A 13,684-nucleotide genomic window follows, 5' to 3' on the forward strand; every position below is an offset into this window, starting at 1 on the left:
CCGATGTCTGCAGGGCTTGTTTCAATTGAAGATAAAAAAAAAAGTTGAATCTCTACTTTCTAATCCACAATTATTCATAAGATCTGAATATGTAATTATATCACCTTCCTTGTTTTTTATTGATCCCATCTAACATAGATTTGTATCTTTGTGATTTACTCCAGTTTATCATATTTTTAATATGGCCAGAGAAAAAAATTAAGTACCAAGTCTGGACCAGATAATCCGCCCTCTTTCTCTTGAATATACAGAATTTGTGCTTTTATTCTGTTTTTTTTACCGCGCCATATCAAGTCCGTCAAATAAGGAAGCTATCATTTTTAGGATTTTCTTATGAACTATTGCAGACGCATTCCACAAAATGTAATTCAAGGAGGGAAGAATACACATTTTTACCAGTGAAATTCGCCCTGCCATAATTTTTTCCTTACTTCCACTTTTTTCCTTATTTCCTGTATTTTGGGAACCACATTCAAATGCAAGTAATCCTTGGGGTTAGGGGTAATTTGAATGCCTCGATATTTTACTGGTTCATCTATTTTCTTAATTTCCAGTTGGCCCGGTATTAAGTTATTTAGGGGATCAATTGGGATACAGGCCGATTTTCCCCAATTTATTTTTAATCCGGCATATTTGCTATATTCATCAAATATCTGGAAGATCCTCGGAAGTGAACCATGTGAACCCACAAACAGCATAATATCATCTGCATATAGAGCAATTTTTTCTTCATGGGATCCATACTTGAAACCCACAATCCCCCTATCTTGCCTGATCATATCTGCTAAGGGTCCTATTGCTATGGCAAACAGCAGGGGGGAGAGGGGGCAACCCTGCCTAACCCCCCTGCAGATAGGTATGTTATCAGAATACTCTCTATTCACTATCAATCTTGCGGATATTTCAGTATATAATAACTTAATCCAAGAGACAAATATATCGCCCACTCCCATTTTCTTTAATGTTGCCATTAAAAATGGCCATTCTATGGTGTCAAAAGCTTTTGAGGCATCTAAAGTTAAAATCATACGCTTACTGCTGTTTGTGGGTTCCACTTGGATATTTACAAGGTATCTGATAATGTTTTCAGTTGTTGTTTTACACAACATGAATCCCGTCCGATCCTCATGTACCAGTAGCGGCAGCATCTCTCTGAGACTAGCTGCTAGTGTCTTTGCTAGTATCTTATTATCCGTATTGATCAGTGAAATGGGACGATATGAATCTGGAGAAGTTGGGTTTTTGCCGGGTTTTAAAATAAGAGGCAGTCCACATTTTAAGCAGTTTCGGGATCAATATTTCTCTATATTGCGAATAAACCTCAAACTGAATACCATCTGTGCCTGGGGTTTTATTTTTGGTTATCTTTAATGGTGTATTATCTACCCCCACTGGGTCTAAGGGAGTTTACAGCCTATCTCTCTGATCTATAGTTAATGAGGTAATCGTAATTTCCTCCAGAAATTGTTGTAGTTGTACTAAATTCTTATTTATTTTGGTACAGTATATATTCTTAAAATATTCTTTGAGTAGATCTATTTTTGCCGCTTGTTCAGTGATGTTATGTACAAATTTATCTACCAAACAGTGTATGTACTTGTTTTTATTTAACTGAGCTGCCACCAATGCGGCTAGCTTTTTACCAGGTATATGCGCGTAAATATAGTTATCTCTCACAGAGTTCGCTTTTTGTTGTTCCGCCATCAAAAATAGTTCATCTTCCATCTTGGTGACTTTATCTATCCATTCTTTATAATTTTGCTCTATAGGATTTTCAATATATATTTTTTCATATCTTTCCGCTTAGTGTTCTAGTTATTTTCCCTCTTAATATTTTTTTGTGTATTGCCGTGTATTTTATAATAATCCCTCTAATAAAGGCCTTTGCGGCCTTCCAAACCGTGCTAGTTTCCACTGAACCCTCATTCATAAAAAAATATTCCTTAATCTCTTTCAGAATTTTATCATGTGCGCCCATTATGTTTATCCAACCTATATTTATATTCATACCTCTTATTTTTTTTCCCACCACCCGTTTTCGTGTTTATTATAATGGGGTTATAATCCGAGATCCCCCGTTGTCCATAGTTAACTCGTTCGATATCTAGTGAACCTTTATTATTAGTGAAGACTAAATCGATCCGTGATAAACTTTTGTGCGTTCTAGAAAAACACGAGTATTTCCTTGACTTTGGGTGCATTTCCCTCCAAATATCAATCCAACCCAATTCCTGTGTAATACTTTTTAATTTAGAACCCGAGTTATTTCCTTGAGTGTTCCCTATTCTACAGTCGTGGCCAAAAGTTTTGAGAATTACATAAATATTGGAAATTCGAAAAGTTGCTGCTTTTCAAATTTCCAATATTAACTTAATCCCAAAAAAACCTTTCCACTGCATCTCATTGCTGTCATTAAAGGACCTGCTGAGATCATTTCAGTAATCGTCTTGTTAACTCAGGTGAGAATGTTGACGAGCACAAGGCTGGAGATCATTATGTCAGGCTGATTGGGTTAAAATGGCAGACTTGACATGTTAAAAGGAGGGTGATGCTTGAAATCATTGTTCTTCCATTGTTAACCATGGTGACCTGCAAAGAAACGCGTGCAGCCATCATTGCGTTGCATAAAAATGGCTTCACAGGCAAGGATATTGTGGCTACTAAGATTGCACCTAAATCAACAATTTATAGGATCATCAAGAACTTCAAGGAAAGAGGTTCAATTCTTGTTAAGAAGGCTTCAGGGCGTCCAAGAAAGTCCAGCAAGTGCCAGGATCGTCTCCTAAAGAGGATTCAGCTGCAGGATCGGAGTGCTACCAGTGCAGAGCTTGCTCAGGAATGGCAGCAGGCAGGTGTGAGCGCATCTGCACGCACAGTGAGGCGAAGACTTTTGGAAGATGGCCTGGTGTCAAGAAGGGCAGCAAAGAAGCCACTTCTCTCCAAAAAAAACATCAGGGACAGATTGATCTTCTGCAGAAAGTATGGTGAATTGACTGCTGAGGACTGGGGCAAAGTCATATTCTCTGATGAAGCCTCTTTCCGATTGTTTGGGGCATCTGGAAAAAGGCTTGTCCGGAGAAGAAAAGGTGAGCGCTACCCTCTGTCCTGTGTCATGCCAACAGTAAAGCATCCTGAGACCATTCATGTGTGGGGTTGCTTCTCATCCAAGGGAGTGGGCTCACTCACAATTTTGCCCAAAAACACAGCCATGAATAAATAATGGTACCAAAACACCCTCCAACAGCAACTTCTTCCAACAATCCAACAACAGTTTGGTGAAGAACAATGCATTTTCCAGCACAATGGAGCACCGTGCCATAAGGCAAAAGTGATAACTAAGTGGCTCGGGGACCAAAACATTGACATTTTGGGTCCATGGCCTGGAAACTCCCCAGATCTTAATCCCATTGAGAACTTGTGGTCAATCCTCAAGAGGCGGGTGGACAAACAAAAACCCACTAATTCTGACAAACTCCAAGAAGTGATTATGAAAGAATGGGTTGCTATCAGTCAGGAATTGGCCCAGAAGTTGATTGAGAGCATGCCCAGTCGAATTGCAGAGGTCCTGAAAAAGAAGGGCCAACACTGCAAATACTGACTCTTTGCATAAATGTCATGTAATTGTCGATAAAAGCCTTTGAAACGTATGAAGTGCGTGTAATTATATTTCACTACATCACAGAAACAACGGAATCAAAGATCTAAAAGCAGTTTAGCAGCAAACTTTGTGAAAACTAATATTTGTGTCATTCTCAAATCTTTTGGCCACGACTGTACAACTATATATTCTCCCATCCATTATATTATTGAAATCCCCTAGCACCATCAATGATTTATCCCCTGCATTAAGCGCAAAGTTATGAATTTTTAGTAGAGTATCTGATTTAATGGGAGGCGGTATATAAACATTTGCTATTATCCATGCTCTGTCTTCTAATAAACAATCCATGAGAATGTAACTGCCTTCCCTATCCACCACAGTTTTTTTTGTATTTTTATATCTGTCCCGATGTATTAATATACTCACTCCCCTTGCATAAGATGAAAAAATCGAGTGAAAGGAGTGCTGCATCCAAGGTCTAGTCATCCACCCCACTGTCTCATTAGTCAAGTGTGTTTCCTGCAAACAGACTATAGCGGGGAGGAATCTTTGTATTGCATCGAACACGGCAACTCTTTTTATACCCCTGCTGAAACCCCTAATGTTCCATGGAATTATTCTCATGTAAACCTATAGTATTATCTCTCTTTTGCCTTTGATGGTCCAAGGGGAAGGGAGGCAGAGTGAAAGGGGGAGTGTGGGGCGAGGGAAAGAAGGAAAAAAAAAAGTCATTTTGCATTGCGTTCCATAGTTTCCCAGTGGTGATATATAATTTGTTCTCATTCAAGGGGGTGCACAACTTTGCTGTTGCACCCACTCTTTATAATTGTTTGGTCATTATCTTCTGTAAGCATCCGGGCCAACTGATACTACCCTCTTTGGCCACCTGTTCCAATCAATTTGTTTAGTCTGCTACTCTTGAGATTGCGTCTGAAACGGTTTCCTGTAATAATTTTATTCAGTATATACGGTCAAGTTTTCCAATCATGTCATTTTAATTTTCAGTTCCCTATTCATTCAATCATGTTTTTTCATTATACTTACCCTTTGGCCCGTGTTACCCACACGGACATACTATGTTTTTTCTTATGTTATGGATGAAATACTGTACATTATGATTAATGAATTTTTGAATATTTGTATTGATATATCCCTTGTTTTTGCATTTATAGCTACTACAGAATAACTACACTGCTGGAGCGCTCCAAAAGAAAGAAATTCTCATGGCAAACTGACCTATCCTTACACAAGTGGAACACCGGCAGCGGAATAAGAAAGGCGAACCAAATATCTGAGGGGCGAACCTGGATTAAACACAGAGACGCCTCCATAACACGAGGAACACCGAATCTGTAATACAGCTGCGATCAGAGTGTCCCAAAGGAATAGGAAAGGTCAGTCTGTTCTCAGAATCTGTGCGGGACGCCGAACTAGGAGACAGCCGTAAAGATATTTATTGCATATAACGGATGAATCGTATATACCAAAAAACGTGACTGTATTTAAAGGTGCGATCATCTGCACCGCATAGGAAAAGAAACATCAAGTTATCAGAATTTACTGTTATTGCCAACAGCTATTCCTATTAATAACATTGTTGCGGTCACACGCTGAAACATTGTTACTGGTACATCTCACTTCTATTTTTTGGTTGTGGAATATTGAGACATTGACATTGTTTTGAGGATAAACTGCTGCTAAACCAAGAACAGGCCGATTTTTGAAGGTCATTTAATGCTATTTCAGGACTATACTATTGATATCTATATTATCATATTTATATATATTTATTGCTGCTGCAATACCTCCATCTATTTTATTCTATTGTATTACTATTGTTATTATTACTATTGTTATGAATGTTATATGTATTCTTAAATTGTATTTTTAAATTGAATAAAACAATCCCACTTTCTCATGAACCCATAATTGGAGTGCCTGCCCACTACTATTTCTATTCTTAAACCATATACAATTGACAAGGGTGAGTCATTTTGGGCAAGAGCACCTATTTCCAAAAAAACTGTGGAGAGCCGCCTTTTTTGTTATATCTTCAAAGGAAATAATTGCTTAAATAAATCATTTATATTAGTAGGTAAAGTATTATTAAAATTAATTTATTTATTTGCCTCTTTTTAAAAAACACAAAAAAATGTCTGACCTGTTAGAAGCTACAGTAACTAAACTGTAGTGAATTTAATTTTCTGTCAGAGACTGTATTTGTGAGTTTTAACCTCCCTACTGATCCTGAGCTGTCATGTGACCACCACTCTCCAAATAACACAGCATCTTGTGTGTGGACATGAAGCCAGTCTCTCTATATGTTCCTATGAGAGCCTCATTGTCAGCCTCATAGAAATGAATAAATAAAAAACTGACTTCCTGTCCTGCATCAGTTGGAGATCAGAGTGCTGGTCAGACAACACAGCTCAAGAGTAGAAGGGTGGTTATAACATAGAAACTTAGAATGTGTCGGCAGATTAGAACCATTTGGCCCATCTAGTCTGCCCAATATACTGAGTACTATGGATAGCCCCTGGCCCTATCTTATATGAAGGATGGCCTTATGCCTATCCCATGCATGCTTAAACTCCTCCACTGTATTTGCAGCTGCCACTTCTGCAGGAAGGCTATTCCATGCATCCACTACTCTCTCAGTAAAGTAATACTTCCTGATATTACTTTTAAACCTTTGCCGCTCTAATTTAAAACTATGTCCTCTTGTAGCATTTTTTCTTCTTTTAAATATTCTCTCCTCTTTTACCTTGTTGATTCCCTTTATGTATTTAAAAGTTTCTATCATATCCCCTCTGTCTCGTCTTTCTTCCAAGCTATACATGTTAAGGTCCTTTAATCTTTCCTGGTAAGTTTTATCCTGCAATCCATGTACCAGTTTAGTAGCTCTTCTCTGAACTGGTGAGAGGATTACATTCACTACAGATTACAACATGTACCTTTCTAATAGGTCAGAGAATAAACATTTTTGTGAGAGTTCTTAAACACAAAAAGAAATAAAATAAAGCCTTGCAATCATTTCACAACACTCAATAGTCACTTTCTCTACAAAGTGAGTGATAAATCAAATAAAAGACAGAAAGCAATATAATCTTACCGCATTCATCCTCTGTTTGACCAGATATCCTCTGTACCAGCCTAAAATGAAAAAAAATAAAATAAAACACAATACGTTTACATTGTAAATGACATTATGGCCATACAATGAAGTGAATTTGTTTGGCAGAATTTTCACGCACAAGTTGCAATATTCAGTTAAAAAAAATTGGTTTAATTAAACTGTGTGTCTGCATTCAAGTATATTCATTTATTACAAATAAAGCATAAAACTCAGAGGATGTACACTGGGAAACAACATTCTATAAACACAAAATATATTGAATAGACATTACCCTCTAAAGGTAATTTCAATGTCTCCTTTTATGCTACAAATTGATATATTTTATAATATGGCTTCCTGTCATAGAATCGGTACTACTGGTGATTCTGGCTTGGGATTTGTGCATGTGCTTCCATCCATTTAATGCAGGTTCAGCAAAAAAATAAAAAGTTGAAGCTTGATTGCATATGAGTTGTACACCTAGACCAGGGATGGGCAAACTGTGGCTCTCCAGCTGTTGTAAAACTACGAATCCCATCTTGCCCTGTTATAGGCTGATAGCTGTAGGCAGACTGGGCCTACTGGGAGTTGTAGTTTTACAACAGCTGGAGAGCCGCAGTTTGCCAATCCCTGACCTAGACCTTATTCCTCACTATCAATTGCACGGTAGTTTAATGTCTTAACCGGCGGTCATTTCGAGGCGAACTTTGCTCGTTCGCGATTCGTCGAACATGCGAACATATGGCGATATTCACACGCGCCATATTTTCTTGCATAGTGTCAAACTTTGACCCACGACACATCCATCACGTGGGACAGGACAGCCAATTGAGACGTTTCAGCACATGGACATACCCCCAACCCTATAACAGAACCTGATCTAACAGCCATTTTACATTATGTGTTTTGCCAGTGTAGGGAGAGGTTGCATTTTGGAGCAGGAACAGTTAGGAACACCAAACGCTAGCTAATAGGGCCACAAAAGTCCATTTAAGGATTAGTATAGGTGTGCTATCGATAAGTGTGATATAGAGGGGTGTGATATAATATACTTTCTAATATAGAAATTATATTATAGTGTACTGTTATTGTGCAGCAGTTGAGTGCGGTTCTGCTGTGGTACCGCAGCTAGATAGAGGAACAAACACTATTGGAGTAACTAATTGCAACAGGTGTGATATACCTGTTGCCCCAAAAAAAACTGCTTGAGGGCTGCAATATACCTTCTTCCACAAAATACTGATTGAGGGGTGCTATGTACCCATTTATGCCAAATACTGATTGAGGGGTACTATATACCAGTTTCCGCCAAATACTGATTGAGGGGTGCTATATACCTGTTTCCGCCAAATACTGATTGAGGGGCGCCATATACCTTCTTCCACAAAATACTGATTGAGGGGTGCTATTGCTATATTCCTTCTTCCACCAAATACTGATTGAGTGCTGCGGTACACCTGCTTCCACAAAATACTGATTGAAAGGTGCCAAATACCTTCTTCCACAAAATATTGATTGAGGGGTGCTATTGCTATATACAGTGCTGCCCATAATTATTCATACCCCCGGTAAATTTTGACTTAAAGTTACTTTTATTCAACCAGCAAGTAATTTTTTGACGGGATAAGACATAGGTGTCTCCCAAAAGATAATAAGACGATGTACAAGAGGCATTATTGTGGGGGGAAAAAACATTTCTCAGCTTTTATTTACATTTGAGCAAAAAATACTAGATGTTCCGCACTGTGGAAAATCCCAGAGGACATGGTCGGAAGCCAAAAGTGACACCTGTGCTGGCCAGGAGGATAGTTAGAGAGGTGAAAAAGAATCCAAAGATCACCACTAAAGCCATCCTAGTGAATATGGGCTCTGCTGGTGGCAATGTCTCAAGGCAGACAATCCAACGGACACTGCACACTGCTGGGTTCCACTTCTCCAGATAAGGCACACAAAAGCTTGCTTGGCCTTTGCAAAAGCTCATCTGGACACAGAGAAGAAGACTTCTGGTCTTCTGTGTTATGGTCAGATGAAACAAAATTTTAATTGTTTGGTCACTATGATGTTTCCTTCATTTGGCATAAAAAAGGAGAAGCCTTCAACCCAAAGAACACCATACCCACTGTCAAACATGGTGGTGGGAACCTAATGCTTTGGAGTTGTTTTTCAGTCAATGGACCAGGGAACCTAATCACAGTAAACGGCACCATGAAAAAAGAGCAATACATAGGGATTCTCAACGACAACATCAGGCAGTCTGCATAGAAACTTGGCCTTGGGCACCAGTGGACATTTCAGCATGAGAATGACCCAAAACACACAGCAAAAGTGGTGAAGAAATGGTTAGCAGACAACAACATTAACATTTTGGAGTGGCCCAGCCAGAGTCCAGACTTGAATCCAATTGAGAATCTGTGGAGGGAGCTAAAGATCAGGGTGATGGCAAGAAGACCCTCCACCCTGAAAGATTTGGAGCTCATTGCTAAAGATGAATGGGCAAAAATACCTCTGGAGACATGCAAAAAGCTGGTCTGCAATTATAGGAAGCATTTGATTGCTGTAATATCCAATAAAGGCTTTTCTATTGATTATTGAGAAGGGTATGAATAATTTTGGACTGGGCAATTTTTGCTCAAATGTAAATAAAAGCTGAGAAATTATTTTTTTCCACAATAATGCCTCTTGTACATCGTGTTATTATCGTTTGAGAGACACCTATGTCATTTCCCGTCAAAAAATCACTTGCTGGTTGAATAAAAGTAACTAAGTCAAAATTTGACAGGGGTATGAATAATATATGATATGAGCACTGTACCTTCTTCCTCCAGATACTGATTAAGGGCTGCAATACACCTGCTTCCACAAAATACTGATTGAGGGGTGCCATATACCAGTTTCCGCCAAATACTGATTGTGGGGCGCCATATACCTTCTTCCACAAAATACTGATTGTGGGGGGCTATTGCTATATACCTTCTTCCACCAAATACTGATTGAGGGCAGCGGTAAACCTGCTTCCACAAAATACTGATTGAAAGGTGACATATACCTGTTTCTGCCAAATACTGATTGAGCGGTGCCATATACCTTCTTCCACAAAATACTGATTGAGGGGTGCTATTGCTATATACCTTCTTTCTCCAGATACTGGTTGAGGGCTGCGATGCACCTGCTTCCACAAAATACTGATTGAGGGGTGCTATTGCTATATATCTTCTTCCTCCAAATACTGATTGAGGGCTGCGATACACCTGCTTCTACAAAATACTGATTGAGGGGTGCTATATACCAGTTTCCGCCAAATACTGATTGAGGGGTGCTATATACCTGTTTCTGCCAAATACTGATTGATGGGTGCTATATACTTTCTTCCAAAAAATACTAATCAAGGGGTGCTATTGCTATATACCTTCTTCCTCCAAATACTGATTGAGGGCTGTGATATACCTGCTTCCAGAAAATACTGATTGAGGGGTGCCATATACCTGTTTCCGCCAAATACTGATTGAGGGGTGCCATATAACTTCTTCCACAAAATCATGATTGAGGGGTGCTATATACCTGTTTCTTCCAAATACTGATTGAGGGCTGTGATATACCTGCTTCCACAAAATACTGATTGAGGGGTGCCATATACCTGTTTCTGCCAAATACTGATTGAGGGGTGCCATATACCTTCTTCCACAAAATACTGATTGAGGGGTGCTTTTGCTATATACCTTCTTCCTCCAGATACTGATTGAGGGCTGAGATACACCTGCTTCCACAAAATACTGATTGAGGGGTGCTATATACCAGTTTCCGCCAAATACTGATTGTGGGGCGCCATATACTTTCTTCCACAAACTACTGATTGAGGGGTGCTATTGCTATATACCTTCTTCCTCCAAATACTGATTGAGGGCTGCGATTCACCTGCTTCCACAAAATACTGATTGAGGGGTGCTATATACCAGTTTCCGACAAATACTGATTGAGGGGTGCTATATACTTTCTTCCAAAAAATACTGATTGAGGGGTGCTATTGCTATATACCTTCTTCTTCACTCCTAAAATCAGGCAGGAACCCAAACATCAGTGTGCTCTGGGGGAAGAAAGGGTGTGCCCTCCTTTCTCTACACGGCCCTAGGGAGCAACACTGTGATTGACTGTGACAGCCAGATCCACTATCACTGCATCGGCCACTTCTCCGGGGTCACTGCATAAAATTGGCATCATGAACACGGCATAAATCCTCTGTGTCCTACCAAGTAAGTGGCCTTACTACCGAGCAGGCAAGATGTGCCTGTGGGGTGCTCCTTAATTTTCTTCGGTTTTTGGCACCTTAAGTTGGACATCATTTTCTTATTTTGCAAAGCAAAGACCTCCAGCGGTATGGTCACTAGTTACCAAGGCGTGACATTACGCCCTCCTGGAGGGACGTGTGAGGTCAGGCTTGGTACAGTTTTTACAGACTCCTCCTGTACACACGTGAACAGAAAGGAAACAAGCTGAGAGAGCCTTTTCACTGCCCCAGTGAAACAGCGGGTTCTCAGCCCGGGAAGACTGCCACCAGTTTCTTGTTTGATATAAGCCCGGTCCGCTAATGGGATTATATAGGGTAAGCGTGGCGTATTACTAGGCCAAAACACGGACGTGGGGATTCGTGATTGAGATACAAGACAGCACAAGATTAAATTATATATTTAATCGCCTTACGGGGTCACTAGAAATGACACTATACACACTAAGAATATATACAGTGGTCTGAGGTTACAAATACAGGTAATAGGGTACAACAGGGTTAAGCAGAACAATTAGTCAGTTTACCAGATATATGAGTCCTTTGGATTGTGATGAGTTCTTAGCTGTATTCACATCGAGGCAGTGATGTCAGCCGGTTGCAGGTCCCTCTAAACACATGACACGATGTGACCCCCTTTCAGAGAAAAGACACACCCGCTTGCTGGCACAAGCCTTTTAAACTGTAGCCAGCCCCTCCTCTTCCCGCCTCTGGGAAGGGTCCCCCCCTCCCTGCTGATCCTGGCAGCTCAATGGCCCACAAAACCCTTTAGGGTTCATAGCACCAGACCAGAAGGTCACAGGGAGATGGTTCTGGCTACAAGTAGAGTGCAAGCATGGTACCGTTATTTAGTTTCTGTGGGGAGATATGTAAATCTCCCTTCCCTGGCCTCCCAACGCCAGACTATGACCATGGGCCTGTTCATCATGGATACAGGGACACAAATGTGTATCTGGTTTATGTATGTAATGCACAGGCGATCATAATTCCTTATGAACTGCCGGCTCCAACCTGTCTGATAATCTGAGTGAAGTGGTGAATGGCTTAGACCCCCTGCAGGGACGCTTTTCCTGTTTCATTAGCTGGGTTCCTGGCTGGCTGAATGGAAGTGCAAAAAGTTGTAAACACTGGTGGACTGCTAGAGGTTCTCTGCCATCTGCTAGCTTTGAAGCAGGGCCCACCTGTGGAGCTTGATTTCCTCTGCCCACTCCTGGAGCATATGGCAGGAATGAAATAATACTCCATATTCCTCACAAAGGGTCTCACATGTGATTGACTGTCCTGACTTGCCTGCAAATTTTTTATTGGCCGAGTTGGTCGTCCTTCATTCCTGGTACCCAGGGTCACAACATTGCAGGGAGTAGCAGCACCTTAGTTAACCCTTTCCTTCCCGGATCAGAGCTGTCCTGTTAACTATTTCAGTGCAGCACATGAGCTGTTCAACTCCTAGTAACCCATTTTGCACAGTTATGCTACTAAATCGGCCCTGCTGTGCTCTCATTATCATACACTGTCATTGATAATGACTACTCTCGGCCTGCGATGTGTGCTACAGTCTTTATTACACATTTTTATTACACCTGCTTGCACTTTCATTATGATGATAGCGTACAGGACAGGAGGTTTGCGATGTGTATCATACACAGTGTATGACAAGAAGAGCGCACCAGGGTAAAAGGCACTCGTCCTAAAGGGACATTTCCCAGTGGAGTACATTTTCATCCGTCTCTGGCAACACATTAAGTAATAAACAGCCCCAACTCTGGCTACAGACACACAGTACATTAACTGACCCTATTAAACTTTTCTACCTAGTAACTCACTCTGCCTAACTAAATTTATCTTCCTCACTTGTGTGTCTAAATGGCGTCTGGCTGTGACATGGCAGATATTTCCTATCACATCAGTGGCTGAGCTCACAATGGTGTCTGTGCTTTAGACATAATGAAGAACCCGATATACTAGCCAATATATTCCCTCCTGATTGGCTGTAAAGCTGACTGAAAAGCATTGTGGACAAGCCTATTAGCCTAGGCCCCACCTGGGGACATTTGACTCTCCATCTTCATCTTCCCTGCCCTGTTTTCTAGTGTACTGAATTTTAAATGTAAATTGGCGGGTGCCACTCATCCCTAGTAAGTACAATCCACTAAAATCTTTGGCGTCTGTTACTGCTTTATTCTGCCCTCAAAGAAGGTTTCTCTTAAATAATCTCTGTAGATGTGCTTTTTTTCACCTGCCAAGTTGCAGCACTAAACAAAACAAAGGTTCATTTTCTAACAAAGCATCCCCAAGATAAAACCTTCCATTTATCTACTAGAGTCAACAAACAGTAGGGCTAACATTACATGATTAAATGTGAGGCAGTCGCTTGATGTTATTCCAATCTTGATGTAAATTCCAATCTTACTTTTACACAATTCTGCTGCTGTTTGTATTTTTTTTTAATTTTACACTATGTTATTACTATCAGATGATGTGATCAGCTATGAACGCGGCATCTGAGGGGTTCAATGATGGGGGCGTGCAATCGCTGTTCCCCGTCATTGCGCCCACTGCATACAAGGAAATGCGCTTTGTGACAAAGTAATTAATCACAAATCAAATTTCTTTGCGAAATTCAGCAAAGCAACCAAATTTTTTATAACTTCCCTCATTTCTAGTCTTCACTATATAGGAACAAGAAATA

General features: G+C 40.3%; 1 protein-coding gene across 2 annotated transcripts in view; it reads right to left on the reverse strand.

Annotated features, from left to right (window-relative positions):
* DOCK2 (dedicator of cytokinesis 2) overlaps window positions 1–13,684 on the reverse strand; it is a 1,232,183-nt gene that overhangs the window by 1,117,750 nt on the left and 100,749 nt on the right. For both annotated transcript variants that reach the window (XM_040442815.1, XM_040442808.1), the window contains exon 3: window positions 6,714–6,754. In XM_040442815.1, the coding sequence (XP_040298749.1) occupies window positions 6,714–6,754 (41 nt within the window). The remainder of the gene's footprint in view (window positions 1–6,713; window positions 6,755–13,684) is intronic.

The sequence above is a fragment of the Bufo bufo genome, chromosome 1 (genome assembly GCF_905171765.1).
Source record: "Bufo bufo chromosome 1, aBufBuf1.1, whole genome shotgun sequence".
NCBI lineage: Eukaryota > Metazoa > Chordata > Amphibia > Anura > Bufonidae > Bufo > Bufo bufo.